Source organism: Diplotaxodon limnothrissa, linkage group LG4 (genome assembly GCF_057381915.1).
Source record: "Diplotaxodon limnothrissa isolate DT_005_m linkage group LG4, D_limnothrissa_male_GT1.1, whole genome shotgun sequence".
Lineage (NCBI taxonomy): Eukaryota > Metazoa > Chordata > Actinopteri > Cichliformes > Cichlidae > Diplotaxodon > Diplotaxodon limnothrissa.
Genome location: NC_140599.1, coordinates 14385442 through 14403390, shown reverse-complemented (window position 1 = coordinate 14403390; position 17949 = coordinate 14385442). Strand labels below are relative to the sequence as shown.

General features: G+C 39.9%; 1 protein-coding gene across 2 annotated transcripts; it reads left to right on the top strand.

The window, feature by feature from the left end:
• Positions 1-2079: 2079 nt before the first annotated feature.
• On the top strand, positions 2080-7670 carry LOC146633452 (cytoglobin-1-like). Of its 2 annotated transcripts, XM_085351507.1 has the most exons (5): positions 2080-2261; positions 2355-2497; positions 5437-5668; positions 6620-6819; positions 7107-7670. In XM_085351507.1, the coding sequence occupies exons 2-4, from the start codon at positions 2355-2357 to the stop codon at positions 6782-6784; spliced, it is 540 nt and encodes a 179-aa protein (XP_085207633.1). In that variant the 5' UTR covers positions 2080-2261; the 3' UTR covers positions 6785-6819; positions 7107-7670. The 2 variants fall into 2 exon arrangements, with proteins under 2 accessions (XP_085207633.1, XP_085207632.1); XM_085351506.1 differs by having other exon boundaries at positions 6620-7670.
• Positions 7671-17949: the final 10279 nt, after the last annotated feature.

Sequence of the window (17949 nt, the reverse complement as noted above, 5' to 3'; positions counted from 1 at the left end):
GGAGTTCAATTATTTACTGTACTACGGTCAAAGTAGCATAAAATATGTGTACTCCAGCAAATTTGCAAACTTTCTAATTGAAATAATAATAATTCATATTATTTTATATTCATATACTACAGGTTTTTAAATTTTGGTTAATATATGATATATGAAATATGTTGTTGTCATAGATTAATCATAGTGCGATTGTCAGTCACTTAAGATGAGATGACCATAGTTTACTGCCCAAACTAAGATAGCGAACTGTGTGAAAGAAAGCAAAAAGAAAATAAAGACACTATAAAGCGTTATTACCATAACTGTCCAGTAGATGCCACTAACGCTGTACTGACTGCAGTTACAGCAGTTATTCTTTTGGATGATAATATTATTGTTTTTCTTAAGAGAGTTAAAGGTTTGTGAAAAAGGGTCTGAATTTACTGTGGGTGTGAAAACCACTAGAGATTCAAGGAGTCATGAAGTGTTTACAGAGGTATGTGGATTTGTCTACATAAACCTGTAAAAATAAAGTTTTTTGATCCCAAAGTTTATCCACAATTATACTCTGACCTGGGGCCACAGGTCACAGCATGCACATGAACAACATACCATCCTTTAATTATGTGGCTTCTTGTACACCTTACAACCATGACGGGATGCAATATCTTGTAAACCACTGGTTTAATGTGATGCTTATAATTACTGTTATAACTTGTAAGACAGTGGTGGCAAGGCGGCCATGGTGGTGCTGATCTTTGGACAATGTAAAGGAGCAAATGTAAAGCCCTGACTGTACGCTTACACGAGGTTGACGAGTAGCCTACACGGTTAGGATCGTGCGCATAGTCATGATCTTGACGAGCCAGCTTGAAGGTCACATGCCTGCATTATAATGAGCTTCACACATGAACTGATGGTGCATGTGTCACGGCCTGGGCTCTATAGCTCCTCTTCATACCCCCCCCCCCCCCGGCTCCAATCAGCATGCACACCTGTGGCTCATTATCTCATCACCGGAAGCATCACTCTGCAGTCTCTCTGACAAACCATTCTGCTTGAAGCACTTACCCATCACCTTGTTGTCTACCTGCCCAGCTCAGGCCACTTGCTCTGATTGCCTTCAGTTCCATTCTGTTGCCTGCCCAGCTCACTGCGTGTCAAGTTGTGTCCTGTGTGCTCTGCTTTTGATCACGAAACCCAGATCTCATTGTAATGTTTCTCACTGCACACCTTAGGAGCAATAATTCCCCGTCTCCCGTGTTACACTATCCCCCTGTTCATTTCCCCTGTTTAATTGGCACTGCTTCTGCAGACGGGGTAAGGGAAAGCTATTTGAATGGTTGGTTATGATACATCTACCTTAAGTCTACTTTTTTTTTCACCAACTTGAATGGCATACTATCAACTCTGTCAATGTTTAACGCAGAGTTGTACATTGTACCTCCCCTTGTAAGACAGTTGATATTACCTAAGTCACAGTGTCTGGTCTTGTGTTTGCTCTCCTCCCATATTTACCTCCCAGATTCCAGGCTACCTGGGTCCTGGTTGGCCAATTCATTATAAAACAGCAATAACAACTTACTCAAGCTTTTTTTTAACACATGGAAGCGATATATCCTTATACTGATAACACCAACCACAGCAAAGCTACACATGTTTGCTTTTGAAGGAAGAAAATGAAAAAGTTAAAGCACAAAACACCTTATTATTATTAATATTAATATTATGATTTTTATCTATGCATTTATTTTTTCATTTACATAAAGGGAGCTTGTGAGAAATTCAATATCATTCCAGGTTATTCTCCTGGAAAGTCTGCATGAGGGACTCTAGAGGTAAAACAAGTTAAGAGTGCACCTTTATCTTATTTTACCATGCTGACATTACACTGTATCTACACTCACACATTATGTGCATGACATATCCAGCTCCCTTGCTTGGGATTTGTTTCTGATCTCATCGTATTTTCATTAAACACCACCTACAAAGGTGAGGCGGGCAGAGGGAGAGAAGGGGAAGAGAAGGAGGGAGGCAGGGAAGGGAGAGTGTATAAAGAGAGAGTACAGAGGCTCCTCCTCATTCGCTGCTGCGTGTGTTTCTTGTGTGATTTTTTTTTTCCTAGCCCGTTCTTCACTCACACTCTCGCTCAGCAGAGATTCAGAGGTCGGGAGCAGAGATTCTCACAGGGACAAGGGGTGGAAAACAGGAAACTGCTTTTCCCTTCTGCCACCACATAGGAGACACAAACAAGAGGAAAAGACAACAACAACAACAAAAAGGTACAAATTGTGTTTATTTGCCTGAGGGGGAGGGGTGCTCTCATCAGCCCTGCCTTCTGCATGTGCTCAGCTCACTACACACTGTGTTTCCAGATGGAGAGGACGCAGGGAGACGGAGAGGTGGACCACCTGGAGCGGCCAAGCCCGCTGACTGACAAGGAGAGGGTGATGATCCAGGCCTCCTGGGGAAAAGTCTACCAGAACTGTGATGATGTCGGGGTGGCCATACTAGTCAGGTATTTCCTTTTCTATGTATGTTTGAGGAAATATCTAATTCACACCAAAATAATAAAAAGAGTACTGTGAAAAATGTTATCTATAATTAACAGGAATGTTATATTTGAACTATTTTAACATCCTTTTTTATGGCTATGCATCTATTTACTCACATGCTGAGTAAATATAGCACAAACAGTGTAATATCACCTATTTTGAGACTTTGGTATGAAAGTTCTTTCCATCTTTATTATATAGTTCACCACACTTAAGTTAAGGTTTGCCTTTTACCCCCTTTTACCGTCAGCGCACCAGCAGGAGCCAATAAAAAAACAGCTGATGCTTGTTTGTTCCCCTGTGCAGACTTTTTTTTTTTTAAAAACTTGCTTCCTCAAAATCCAGGATACGCTCAACTTCAATGAGCTTGCTGACTTTTACAGGTTTTACAGTCATCTCTTTAGATGTGACGCTCTCTTAATCCTGTTTGTTAAGTTGTTAAGGCAGAGGTCAAACATTTAAACCCCATCTGTGCCCATGAAAGGGGCACACTCCCTCTCAGAAGAGGTTCTGATTGAATGCCTGTATAGAGGGCTTGGCAACCTATGGCAGCATGACTCCATCACCAGCTGTAAGACATTTAAAATCCTCCTCTTTTCTCTATTACAGTGGATACATACACAGCAGGTATTCAGTCTTTCATATATTTACTACATCATATTTTATTGATTTGCTGGTTGATTCCTGCACTTACCACACTTTCATTTTTTCACATTGAAAGTTAAGCAAAGCAAATGTTGCAAAAATCATCCATGTGCAGGGATTTCGCAGAAGTGTGACGGCTTTGAATGGAATTCTTGTGTGACGAGATTCGATGCACGACAGAGCATGCCTTTATAATCCGTTCTGACTGCAGGAGGTGAAAGTTGAGAGGGAGTGTAATACTGTATTTATACAATCACCATTAGTAATGTAGTTTTCACAGATTGTTGAAAAGATGGAATTTAGCTGCTGCGCTTTCCTACAGAAACAGAAAATAGTATAAAAAAGTATTTAAAATATGTCCTTTCATATTGTCTTGCTTATATTCCATCACTAATTTCCTGCGACCTTCGGGAATTTGATTAATAAAGTCCGATTGATATCCGTGTCCTGGCAAAAGTCTCCTTCAGCCAGCGAGAAAAGATCCTGCCACCGTGTCCAACTTCAAGCCTAACGCTGCAAATCCTTCAAACTCGTCGGCTTTATGGTCGTCAGATAGGATCTAAAGTAGCAAATCTCAGCGCTCTGTCTCTGAAATGAAAAACTTTCTATCACTTCAGCTCTTCATTTAGTCTCGAAATAAGATAAGGAAGGATTAAGAACCAATGACCATATGAAAAACTAATGAGGCTATTTATATGCAACCACAGGTCACATGCAATTACAAAGACAGAAAGATTAAACAGCACGGTTCATTATTTTGCTCCGGCACTTGCAGAAGCCCATACACCCAGGATTGAAAAATGAATGCACCGCCTCCCAACCTCCTTCCCTCAGACGTTTAAGTTCACGAGTAAAACTTAAATATCGAGCCATATGTTGCAGATCTGACAGTGTAAATCCGCACTTCCTTTTTCTGTTAGTTGCTCTACAGACAGGGAGGAGATGGGATATCTCGATCCGATAGCCAAAAACCAGATGCTTTGGCCCTCTTCCCAGACTGTGGGAGGGGGTAAGTTTTTAGGTTCCTCATTGTTAATTCACTCTGATACTTCTGAGTGTCAAAGAAAACATCTTTAAAAGGACTATTTGCTGTCTTCAGAAAGAACGCAGCGATATTAAATTCTCGACCCGGAGCTTAAACTGAGATGAGAAACTGAGTATTCCAACATAAGTATAACTTCGTATCTGTCTTTGCTGGAATTATAATTTCAGTGTCACTCAGAAAGAAAAGGAAGTATCAGGTGTGATCATAGCAACCTTAGTAAGCATGGAATACCCACACCCTCATCTGTAATAAGCATGTTACTTTTTTTTGGAAAGTATGCAGGATCATGTTTTTTTAAGTCCTGACAGGAACCAGAGCAGAACTAGAAACATCAGCCAACAGGTTCCCAAACGAGGAGCGGCGAGGGTGGGTGGCTTGAAAACAATGTGTATGAGGAGACAGGTTTCATGTTCCTGATATTAATTTTGTCATTCCATCCCAAGGAATGGGTAAAATAACAAATATTGACATTGATAACAGGACTGGAACTGTTTTTCTTTAAAAACAATAGAGTTATTCATCACACTGGGTTTTCAGGTACGAAATAGGGATACGCATATGTATACTACCTTATAAGTTGAATGGCAAAGGGCCTTAAACTGCAAATACAATAAGAAGTCTCCATCCATTCATTTATCAAAGCAAAAACAGTTATGAAACAGAGAAGCTCCCAGAATATCAGAGTTAGTGCACGCTTTGGGATTCTTTATCTGATGCTACAAGATTTACTTTCCTTCTCCAGTGTGACATATTAATTGGTTTGGAAAGCAAAGGAAGCTATAACTTCATTTATGATGATAACTATTTCATATTTAGTCATTTAGTCAGTATTCCTCATTTTTATTTCATAAACCTAACCACAGCTGTTGTTTAGTACAACAGAACTTGTGAAATCACTGTGTAAAGTATCTATTTATTCAGCTCTTTGCCATGATCACAGCTCTGCAGCTGGACTCTTCCCTTTAGGTTGTAAATCCTTTGCAAATATATGGAAACCACACTGCACAGTATCAGTTTAATGCAGTTATTTTACACTAAAAGTATGCAGCACCCTTATACATGCGCTAGTGTTTACTCGTGTTATCTTGCCAACTTGACAAGGGAACGTGGGTTTATAGGATGAGGCTGCAGGCAGAAGGAAGATGAGAATAGTACAGCAGTTACACGTATGTATATATATCGTATTTTTCATTTAGCACTCCTCCTTTGCAGATTCTTTGTCAACTTCCCCTCCTCCAAGCAGTTTTTCAACCAGTTCAAGCACATTGAGGACGCGGAGGAGCTGGAGAAGAGCGCCCAGCTCAGGAAGCATGCTCGGAGAGTTATGAATGCAATCAATACACTGGTGGAAAACCTTGACAACTCAGATAAGGTGGCGTCGGTGCTGAAGCTAGTGGCCAAGGCCCATGCACTCCAACACAAGGTGGAGCCTGTGTACTTCAAGGTAAAGAAAACAGTGCGTGAACAGCTGTGCAGAAAGCACGCTCCAAGACATTAGTAGAAAAAAAAACTGTCTTTCATTCTGCACCATGTGCTTCTGTAGAGTCACGTATTTACAGTCAGTCAGTTTAATAGGTTAGCATAAAATGATCAATAAATCATTTTGCATTCACAGGAAATGATACAATGTGAGACAAATGTGATAAATGTCAAGCATACGACGCATGTCATCACCCCCAACCAGTCATGATGGCCGCCCCTCCCTGAGTCTGGTTCTGGTAGAGATTTCTTCCTGTTAAAAGGGAATTTTTCCTTCCCACTGTTGCCAAGTTCTTGCTCAGAAGGGATTGGTTGATTGTTGGGGTTGTCTCTGTATCATTGGGTTTTTACCTTACAGTATAAACCACTTTATATTATGTTCGTCATTAAACTCCTCTTTCCTGCCATAATTTTGTGACTTGGTTTTGCTCCCTCTCCTTTGATTCTTTTATGTTTTTTCTCTAGCATGTAGTTTTAAGCAGATACATAATGCACAGTCAATTGTTGTGAGCTCGTGAACAGAAACCAGCTGCACACCGTTTAATATGATGCACCACGCAGCTGTTTGGACCAGGAAACCAGATTAATTAGCTGAGAGCGCCAGAGACTGCTAGCAACCCTTCCCATCTGAGATTCCTTTGATTCAGTATTGAAACATAGAGTTATATGAAAAAACTGACACTAAATAAGAAGATAAGAGACAGCTAGTGTATTTGCAAATTTGATGAACAGTTCCATACATCAGACCAAAGATAACAAGCACAACTCAATCCCTTGCAGTCTGTATATTGTACATATTATGCTTTCGTTGCTTCAACTGTACAAAAACCCGAGACTGGGGGTCAACATTTTCAGGGAAAAACAAGTCAAAGCGCTCCATCAATGTCCTGAGCACATTTGTTTGTGTCTTACTCAGATTCTGAGCGGTGTAATCCTAGAAGTCCTGGGAGAAGAATTTCCAGAGGTCATCACACCTGAGGTGGGCGCAGCATGGACAAACCTCTTGGCCACGGTTTACTGCAGTATCTCTGCCATCTACAAGGAACTGGGCTGGGAAAAGCTCTCAACCTCGACTGGTTGAACGTTTTAAACTTGGACTACCCATATGGAAAAGAAGTAGTAAAATTTTCTTAGAAATATACACGCTCTCTAATAGTAAAAGTTAGTTTTATATACATACATATCGTAATACTATGATTTACTCATGATTGTGTCCATTTTCTGTTTTTCTGGTGTCGTAGTTTGAATTTTTTTTAATGTTGCATGAGAAAAATGTGAAATGGCCACTTTCATATGTAAATTGATGGTATAAAATATAAGCCTTGAGAATTACACATATAAAACAAACATTTACTCGTTTTTTGTTTGGGTTTTTTTTAATTTTCTATTTCTTTTCCACATAGGCAGGCATGCGGGGAAACCTTCTGATTTCCAGGCTTCATAGGACATTAATCAGTTGACTCTAATGTGAGATACAGCTTGATGTAATCTAAGATCATCATGGGACGTCCACTCTTACGTGTGGTTAGTAAAGTGGGTTTCTAGTGTGTATAAGAGAGGGAGAGACAGAAAGAAAGAGAGGGAGAGAGGGAAGAATAAAAAAAATCAGCTCACCTTCTTACATTTGTACTCTTGTAAAAAGCTAAACCATTAAAAGGAGAGAGAGCAAAGAGGAAGAAAATGCAAACATAGACCCACCAGTGGACTAGAGGTCACATTTGACTTGGATGTGCCTTCTGCTGAATGTGTATATCTCGAAACAGAAATGTAAACAGCATTCTTTCTAAACAGTATGATGTCTTTCAGATGTTTAATCTTATCAGTCTGTATCCACTTGTAGCCACTTTATTAGCTCTTAAGTATACGAGACGTTTTTACATTTTTACATTTAAATGTGGCGATTGTACATTTTTCATCATGGCTCACGTTTGTATCTGTAATTGATTCAATTTTCAAATAAAAAGAAAAGCCTCTGTTTATCTGCTGCTCCAATGTGACCCTCCTGTCACTACACACTCGTGGGCATACCGACAAAATTACACCTTTCTTTTCTATTCCTTGCCCCACTGCTCCCTTATTCTGTGCTTGAGTCAGCAGTGCTAAGTATAAGTGGCTTAGCTGCCGACAGTCCGTATTTATACCCTCATTTATCCCACTATGTGCTCTCTTTTCATAATATATTGTAGGAACACTGGACTTGGCCTGCGGAGAAGTCATTAGAGGGTCTGGTTTTGGTATATTTAGAAGCAGTCCCATGATATGTTCTAAACATTCGATGTTTCCCAAGTTATGTTTGAGCACAATAATATTGAACTAGATAATCCACTTATAAAACAATGTAAGCTGATTGGTATGTTGATCTTTAGGCTCATGTTGCGAAGGTACCCTGTTGCCCCCGTTACATAATTCTGCCTATCCTCAACTGAAAAAAAGACAATATACTGATGAGATGGATTTAGCATGCTGTGCTAATGACATGGTGGTAAGGGTGGGCTGTTTTTAGAACAGCAACTCACAGCATGCTCTGTTTACCTCGTAGTCCTGCCAGCGAGATCTAACCCCCCCTCCTTGATCCTAGCTAATCCTCCATGGTAATCTCCCCAATCATGTGTGAGCGCCAAGGCAGGAATAGTCAGATTGTTACACCACAAACTCTGCCTTTTACCATTCAAGCCTTTCAATGGCGGAAGACGGTTCAGTGCTCTGAACCACCAGCGTTCCCAAGGCAGGAGATCCTTGGGGTAGAGCCATGTGTACGACTATGATGGTCCTCACCACCATTGCTCTCATCCTACGACAGAGGTTCTTCAACAAAATCAAACCGTGAGTCTAACTTTATAAACCCCCATTTGAATTTTCACATCTAGAAATCTTGTTTTATTTTTGCATTTAACCCCCTCATGTCAGTATTTGCTTTAGCAAATGCCTGAAAGAATAAAGAGGAAATTTACTTTGAGCCATTGGAGAAACACATTAAATAGCTCATTAAATAATTGACACAAAAACTATACTTTTAGCACATAAAAGCCATATCTGTTTCATATGAGGGGAACAGCGTGAGAGACTGGTTTTCATTGATTCGAAATCAGCCATGTGATTATTTTAGGGCTTGCTTCGAGCAACAGCGTGGTGGATTAAGTGGCTGGCTATGTAACGACAGTGTATTCCAGCTTTTTTTAATGGAGACATGAATGGAGGAGGAAAAAAATATCAGTGCTCTTGAGTTTATGGCTACTAATTGACTTTAAGTGCAATCATCTCAGGCCCCTGGCCCTGCTTACCCACTCACACTGCAATAGCAAACAACGCCAACGGCTACAGCACCATGGAGCATGGCAGCATCTAGCTCACTATTAAGACTGAAAAAAGCAAACAGAAATAAATGAAACAGGAAAAACTGTGCGCACATTTTCCATCATCCAGATCTCAAGATTTTATCATGATAAAAGTGTACATTGTGCTCTTGTTATGTATCACCTCCCACAGGCAGAGAGAGGAGTTTGAGGAAGACGTGCCATACATGAAGAGCAACGGAGCAACAGAAACAGAGAAATGACTGGGTAAGAAAACGCAAACAAATGACCTGAAGGGAAGCATACTGAGAAAATGCAACACCTTTTCTTCAAATTCGAGAACATGCGAGCGACAGATTAAAAAGCGGCAGACAACAAGATCCGATGGCTTCTTTAGTGCTTAGCGCTGGCCAGGTTCCAAAGTTTTAGGATTTACAATTCCCGTAATTCAACTTACAGCCCAGGTTGTTAAATGCTGTTGAAACTGTCAAACATGCATGTCATCCTTCTACTGGCCTGACATGAGATAACGTCCACTGGGTGTTGTTATTGCAGCCTTGAAAAATGTTCTCTGTTTACAGGTTGTTAAATCGCAGCAAACCTCCAGTGCTCATTAAAACACTGTTTTTAATGAGGAATCATTCAAAAACGATCAGGATTTTCAAGGAAGTTTTCAAAATCCTGATCTTTTTTGAATGTGCTTGTGATGAAGATTACGCAACATGTTTTGTTCTAGGATTTGACAGTGTTTATACAGTCAGTTTTTAAGAATCCAAATCACACTACAGAACTCAACATATGATATGTACAAAACATTTTTGTTGTAAATCGAAAAGAAAACTCAATTCATTAAATAAAAACATTACAACATAAGACCAACACACCAAAATTGAGAATCACGACGGGTGACGGAAAGACAGGCTGACAATTATGAGGAAATGGTGTGTGTGTGTGTGTGTGTGTGTGTGTGTGTGTGTGTGTGTGTGTGTGTGTGTGTGTGTGTGTGTGAGAGAGAGAGAGAGAGAGAGAGAGAGAGAGAGAGAGCGAGAGAGAGAGGAGAGGTTTACAAAGGGGCTTCAGACAAGTGGAGAAAGTGGAGCAGTGGAGCATGTTGGAGAGGCACAGATGCATAAAGAGCCAAGACGCCTGCCCCACATTTGGCTTTTAAGTACTCACTGCTACACTGCTAACACTAAATGATTCAGAAGCAGAAGAAACAATGCACCATCTCTTTAGAGGGTTATTATAAATACATTGCCTTCCTGGAACCGCAGTGTTAAATGCGAATGTGAAAGATCGCTACATAAAATAGTAAACCTGTGCCCCACTGCAGGATGGAGGTTTCATGTAGGTCACAGGCCACCTTAGGAGAGCGCTTTTATGAGGGCAATTGGATTTAGCTGAGTCAGGATGACTATTCCTTCTAAATCATTATTGGCCAATGCCATTCATGACTTTGCAACTAACAGCATTTCAGCACCAAACTGTGTGTTCGCAGTGTTTACAGTTCCAATTGCATAAGTGGAGGAATTGTTTTCCTCTCCAGTGCAGATGGACAAAGTCTGAAATGTCATTGGCGTTTTTTTCTGAACTTCCAGCCATTACTTAGAATGTCATTAGCCATTGCAAACCGGAATTGTGAGTGGAAAACCTCTTCCCACTTTAGTTTATTTTAATTTAGTTTGCTTATGTGTGTCAGATACACCGTGTAGCATTTGATTGCAGTAAATTATTGCCTATAAATAAACTCTCTTTAAAATTTGCAGTGATGTCACGCGTTTCAAAATCATTATAGGATCATTTCCAACAGGAGTGAACTGAGGCACGCACCCTCGGTTAGCTTTATCACAGGAGATAATGAGAGAAGTCATAACTTACGTGCATTCTGACACATTCCTGAGTCGATCTAGTCTAACGTGTGCTGGATTTGGGCTGTTCAGTCTGTTATGATAGAGGAAGGAAGAACCCCACTGATAAATCAATTCTGCAATAAAAAAGAAGAAAAAAAAGAAAACATTCCAACATTTCTGACATTCCAGACGCGATATTTTAAACATAGATTGAAAGATCTGCCAGATCCTCTGTCATCTCTAGAACACCTGCAAACGCTGTGCTGTAGTGATGAAACTGAAGGAGGTTTCGTAACTTTTGTAAACCTTCGAAAGATGCACGAAGAACAGAGATGCCTGCCTCACATTTGGCTTTTGAGGACTCACTGTTACTACGCTAAATGATTCATGGGCAGAACAGCAATCCATCATCTCTTTGGAGGGGTAGTATAAATACATCACCTTCCTGGAACCGCACTGTTAAATGCCGGTGTAGAGGAACTTAATAAAGTAGTTGACCTCCATAATGAACCACAGCATGTTAGCTTCATGAATCATCTTCTGGAGACAGCTGTTTTCCCACATCATTCATGACTTTGCATTTAATATTTACATTTTTTTTCCCAATTGCTTGCTCATCCTCCCCTGCAGATGTCATTTGTTAAATCTTAAGTTGAATAAGCCAGAAAACAAGTCTTAATTTATTTTGTGCTTCTTTTTTTCAGTGGCCTCTTGATGTCAACACTACAGGACAGACTTCATGTAATCTTCTTTGTATTCTCTCAGTGATCTGATTCTAATTCATCTGCATTTGGCAGCTCACAGTAAGGCTCCCACCGGGAGTGAAAAAAATAAAATAAAATAGAGGGCTACAAAAACAATGAGGCTTGTTTTGATCATGCCTCCCCCCTATCTGTCCAACAGATGTTCGTTTTACTGAAGAGGAAACAGCAAATGAGTGAACATGGGTATGTTTCAGCTTGGAAGATGAAACTGGACAAAGGCTGAATTTACAACATTGCTACTACTGCTGTCTGCTTTAGAGTCAAAATGTATCTTTAGCTTGTGAATTTGATCAGATTTCCAGGGTTTAAAGTAACAAAAATGTGCCTCCACACAATAAAATGCCACAATGTTCTTCTCTGATTGTCTGATGTTTTGCTTTGACATATAAAATTATTTTCCATAAGGAAAAACAATAGAACAAAACATTTTCATACCCTCCAACAATATTACATTTTAAATCTCGCGAAATGTATGTTTCATTCACACATGGTGCAAGTAGGGTTGCCAACTCCCTGAAAAATAAATAAGGGACACCTCGTGGCCAGGGCCGGGCGACCCAGTTGTCTTCACCCTTCCCAGTGTGGTGAATTTTCTAGCTCTTTTTTTGTGTGTGAAATTATTTTTTTTAACCCTTTGACTTGAATTTGATTTAAGTAGATGTGTATTCTTTGTGATATGAACACATGTGAAACAAATGATCATTTAGCCATTTATTTTTAGCTCAAAATGACAACATTAACACATAAAACAGGTCTCTTTCTTAAACAGAAGCCTGTCATGCTTAACTTTTGAGAATATAAGTAAATCTTTCTTTAAAAGAACTCTGTCCTGCTTAACTTAAAATAATAGAAAACAATAGAAAGAAAAATATTCTTGTAACAGTGCACATTTAGTGCATTTAGTACAATTGGCTTCAGCTGAGGTATTATTTCAGCTTTTCTAATGCTAATCAGCTGCTCCCGTTTGAAAACCCGCTTGTTCCCATGATTACGCATCTTAACTCATCATCATTATTCATCTATGTATTACTTTTATGTATTAGTCATCTATTTGTTGTAATCATCTATCCTTGCAGTCGTTTATTACACAAAATAAATTATATTATCACACTTCTGGCCACATAGCGCTGATATTCACTGCACATGCCCATATTAACTTTTTCCAGCCAGGTGTTTTCCTTTTCCCATTCTTCCCTTTCTCTGAGGGGAACAAACATTGCTGCTCTAACGCTGGGCTCACACTGTGCGATTTTTGGCCCATTTTGAGCCGATTTTTGAGTGATCGGACCGATTTTGGCCTTCATCGTGTAGTATACGTGGGGTAACGAGAAGTGATTAACACCTCACGACCAGCTCCCGATCATCAATCGCTCGTGAGCCGCTCACACTGCTCGCGCGCAAACACGTAAACGCCGTGAAAAAGACGGAGCAGCACGGCTGTGCAGCGTGTGATCTGGACACAAGCGATGGAGGCACAACTTGTAGAACTTTGAAAAGCTCATCCGAGCCTTTTCGATGTGGCCTCACAAAATTATCACGACCACAACAACCGTGAAAATAGTTGGATTTACACTGCTGCTCAATCACAGCTGCCTGATCAATGTTTTTCATTAGCAATTTAGCAAAGTTGATGGTGGTGGTGTGTCTGTGTGAGTGAGAGACAGAGAGAGCGAGCGACAGATTTTCTGTTATAACCTTCATTTTATGGAGGCACAGTGTGAGCACTCAGGTCGCATCAGAGCATCGGGCGGTATAGTGTGAGACCTGCATCGTGACCTACCAACTTCTAACCCCTGCGAGTCAATCGTGCAGTTTGAGCAGGAGCTGAATAACGCGACTGAAAAAATCGCACAGTGTCTGCCCAGCTTTAGGTGTACTGTCGTCCGAGACTTGCACCGCAGTGACGGCGTTTGTTTCCCTGTTGGCCATGCTTCTTGTTGTGGTCATCTGTTGTCTTCCGGTATTTTCTCCGTAAGCGACCTTTCCTCGACCAATGAGATGAGCGGTAATCTGAATTGTCATACTCGAATTGTCATAAGTGTGCTGTCAGCTCATTGGTCACAAAGCAGGAGAGGGGCTGGGAATTATGTTTTCAAACAAAGCGTTAATTCCATAAACATTTATAGACTACTTTTGATTCTCACTGTATTACGGGACAAAGTGCGTCCCTTATTAGCTCAATACGGGACGTGTACTTTTGTTTCTAAATACGGGACGATTCCGTATTTTAAGGGACGGTTGGCAACCCTAGGTGCAAGTAGCTTCTAGACCAGAGAAGTGAATCCAAGGCCATTGCCTTGGAATCCATTGCCTTAAAGCTGCATTCTTTCTAGTGGCCAGCAGGGGGCGACTATAGTGGTTGCAAAAAGACTTCTGGTTATGTTCCTGTGACCACTTGCAGTCAGCTGCCAACTTTAAACTAACTAACAGGAATAAGACGGCAATAAAACAGTTTGTCACTGAATGGGGTCAAGTTAGCAATCCGGTTGTTCAGTCTGACGTCACTAGCCGTGTCTGGGTCTAAACTCCGCTGCAGGTCCATATATCAAACGATCACTGTGGCATTACTGAGAGTTGAAAAACTGTCTAAAGTCTTTCATCTTTAATAAAATGATCAGCGTTCTGCTCTACCAGGTGTAACAATTGAGTTTAACATCCAGGCATCCATGACATTTAATGGAGTTAGAAGTTAGCAGGGAGTTAGCTCGCTAGCTTCTATCTAAATACAATATAGCATGTCCTGACTGCGGGGTTTTGGAAACAAATTAAAACATACAGCTCTGTTATCACTTCCAGCATAAATGAAGACAGAAAACTAAACAGCAGTGACGTTTGTAGGGTTACTGAAGTTGGGCTAGCTGGTATATAATGATGTGCTACGTGACCGCTAGCGACATAGCTATGTTAGCATAATATAAACAAGCTAACTTTTTTTTCCACTCGATAAAAGTTAACGTGAGTGTTCTCGGTGGTCAGAAACAAATGTAATCGCATGGCAGGATGCTGTAAAAGGACCAAACTTCAGCCAGGAGAACAACTGAGATAATCCATCCACAATACGAGGTTAGTCATTCATATACTGCTGCATGGGCTGGGCTGTAGTTACATCGTAAGGTTTTAAAAACTGAGCTTAAATAAATGATTAGCGGTAATAAAAGCCGAGGGAGGTCAACAGGGATCACTGACTGTTTTAGGAGCTTTTTGAGATCAAATAGAAGAAAATACATAACATTAAACATGTTAACAACACAAAAGCCATATTAAACGCAGACTACTTTAGACCCGGAAGTAGGATTCGTCGCGTCATCACTGAACAACCGGATTACGTTCAATCTGTTTGTGATCAGCTGTGATAAATCTGTGGAATTACATACACAGAAATTCAATTTAACGATTAACGTTCAGAGTTCAGCAAAATTTTCTTCAATTTGAAACTGAAAATTTACAAATTCCACGAGAAAGTGGGAGGTAGTTACTCCAGGACTGGCAATTTAACTGCAAAATAGCATAGGTGCTCACTATATTTGAGCATAATCAGCTATGTCCAACCAGCTAATAACCACCCACATGACAGATGAGTTGTACTCATTGGAACAGACTGGCACAGACTGATTGCAAGGCAATTATTTGCAAACTTTTACCAATTTGTAATTACAGTCTGTGTGGTTTGGAGCATGATTGCTTGGAGACAGGTCGCCTCTCACCAGGCAACCTGTTCAATCGCCTCCTGATCAAAAGTAGTCACTCAGAGGTTGAAGGTGTTGCATGCTCGAACTACATGCAATCAATTGCTGAATGTGAAAGAATTCAATGTCCTTACCAGGCAACCCCAGTTTTTTTTTTTCCTTTTTCACAAGAAGGTTGGTGTCCTGTTTTTACTCTATTGTTACAGAGCTGTTAGAAGTCCTCAGCTCTCTCACTCGGCCACCGACGTAAACATTTTACTGATAACTTTATGGGTTCAATTAGAAGTTTAAAGTCATGCTGAATAAAACATGAAGTTCACTGTTTTAACATTATTATTAAAATGCTACCAGTTGTAATTGACTTTGTTAGCTGAAGGGCGTACACTGTCCTCGGTTTTATTGTCACTGCCACCCCTCCTTCATGAGCTGCTAAACTTTAGGCTTCATATGGAGTTCACTAACCAGTATGACTACTTACATCTTTTACTGTAAATAGTCTCATCTCACACTATGGTTAACCGTAGATTACATAAAAGATGGACGCCTGTTTGGAGGCCTGAAAACAGCTAACACCACTCAGGGCTAGCTAACTTGGTGAGCAAAGTCCATTGACATGCTAATTTTGGCTATTGGAAAACTAGGCCTAAAACAAAATGTTTTAACGAGAAAAACTGAACAACAAACTCCATTATATTTTAGTGCAACTGAATGCTGATCAAGACCAACCATCCATGCTCCCATGTTTTGCATAACTTCAAGCCTTAGCAGAATTTTAATGGGAACATTAGAGCAAAATTCACATGTCATGAATACAGAACTTAGCTACAGTGGCCCAAATGGTTTTTGCAAAAGGCTGTAAACATATTTATATCGGTGGTAAAACTGAGCATTTTAACATGGTGTATCTGCAGATCGACTCACTTTTGGAGTCAGGCTCTATTGGCTCAACCAAGGAAATGCTGTGCTCAGCACTTCTGCGTTGGCATTATTTTTCACCCCCTAGACTGCTGCTTGTGATTTTCTCAGGAAATTAATCCTTTCACATATTTTAATTAAACTGATTTTTTACTTTATTTGCAATCAGTTCTTGTGGGGGTTTTTCTCCAGGAGAAGACTGCAAATGTAACACTTTCATGGGTAAATCATAGCATGACACATACATTTTTTTCCTGCTTCTTTTCCATATGGTTTGTGTTAAATTGTTGCACGCAGAGGGCTAGACCTTTGGCAGGATGCATCTCAGCATTTCACAAGTGGCCTCATTTCTTCTGAAGTATTGAGTTTACGTCATATGTTGCACTGTATGTGGCATGTAAACATTAAAGCTTTATGCTGTTCTCCCAGAGGAACACCAGCAACTAAATATAGCATTAAAAGGCATTTATGCTCTGCTGTGTGCCACTGAACATCAGGGAGGCTTCTCTGTCATATGCACTAATAATAACTGTTTCATACTTAGGTGATTTATTAAAATGGTTTTCATATCATACAAGTATTTATTTTCCACTCGGTCAAAGTGCTTTTTTTTTGCCTTCTATCAACATTTAAAATGTCAGCTGACATTACAGTAAACAAAGCACTCCTGTAAAGTATACCGATCACATGATATGCACAGCAGATAATTTGGAAAATAAATAAATTGTTATTTGCACACTTGTTATTTGATATTTACTTTATCAAAGGCAAATTGCCATAGATTATCACTTGTGTGCATTAGTCCGACAGTCTCGACAAAACTGCAGAGTCAAAATGAGGCCTGTCCACATTTGCCAGCAGAGGAAGGAAACCTGTCTGTTAACAGCTTCTGTCTGACTCACCAATTCAGCAAAAATGAAACAATATCGAGCATGTACAGACCTCATGCGCTAAAACTGTTTTGATACTACAATGAATAGGAAACAAAATCAGGTCTAGTTGTATGTAACTCTGTAACACGATGAATGATGGCTTTGAGGAATGTGCTTACTGTAAGACGACAGTCCTCCTGCACCTTCAAACACAGTCCACACAAATCATCACAGAAAATAAACTTTACAGTTCAAGTAAATGTTAAACATTAGATCAATATTGGAAAATGTCATTAAGACATAAAGCTCACATTCAGCCATTGTCTTTTATTTATCCATTTCAGAGCTCATGGGAGGGAGAGAGGCGGACTGAATTCGAACCCAGCGCTAACCACTGCACCTCTGTTCCACCCTACATGAAAATTAGTATTATGTATGAGCACATATGCATGTATAGCTTCAACACTGTGGGACAAACTTCCCTTTGCCATCAGAAAGGCACAAAAACTCAGTTTAAAAGGCTTTTAAAAATCTACTTGTAAACTTTTAAAGATGATTACCCTTTTTTTTTCATTTTTTTTATAATGACTTTTATAAAATTTCAAGTTTAGGTTAAAGGTACTCTTCTAGTCAATTTGCAAGCTGTTTCTGAGAACAGAAAAGGCTTTAGAATATTAATAGTATTAGTAAACTGATTTTAAAATATTACTCAGCTCTGATTTGCCTTGAGTCATTTTCTAAGCTTTGATGCCACCTGCTGGTAAACCACTTTGGCAGACCTCACTAAGCAGGCCCAAGCACTTTGGTTAAAAATACCAGCTCATGTTCAAAACGACTAACTTTAGTGTTTTTAGACAGCACAAATC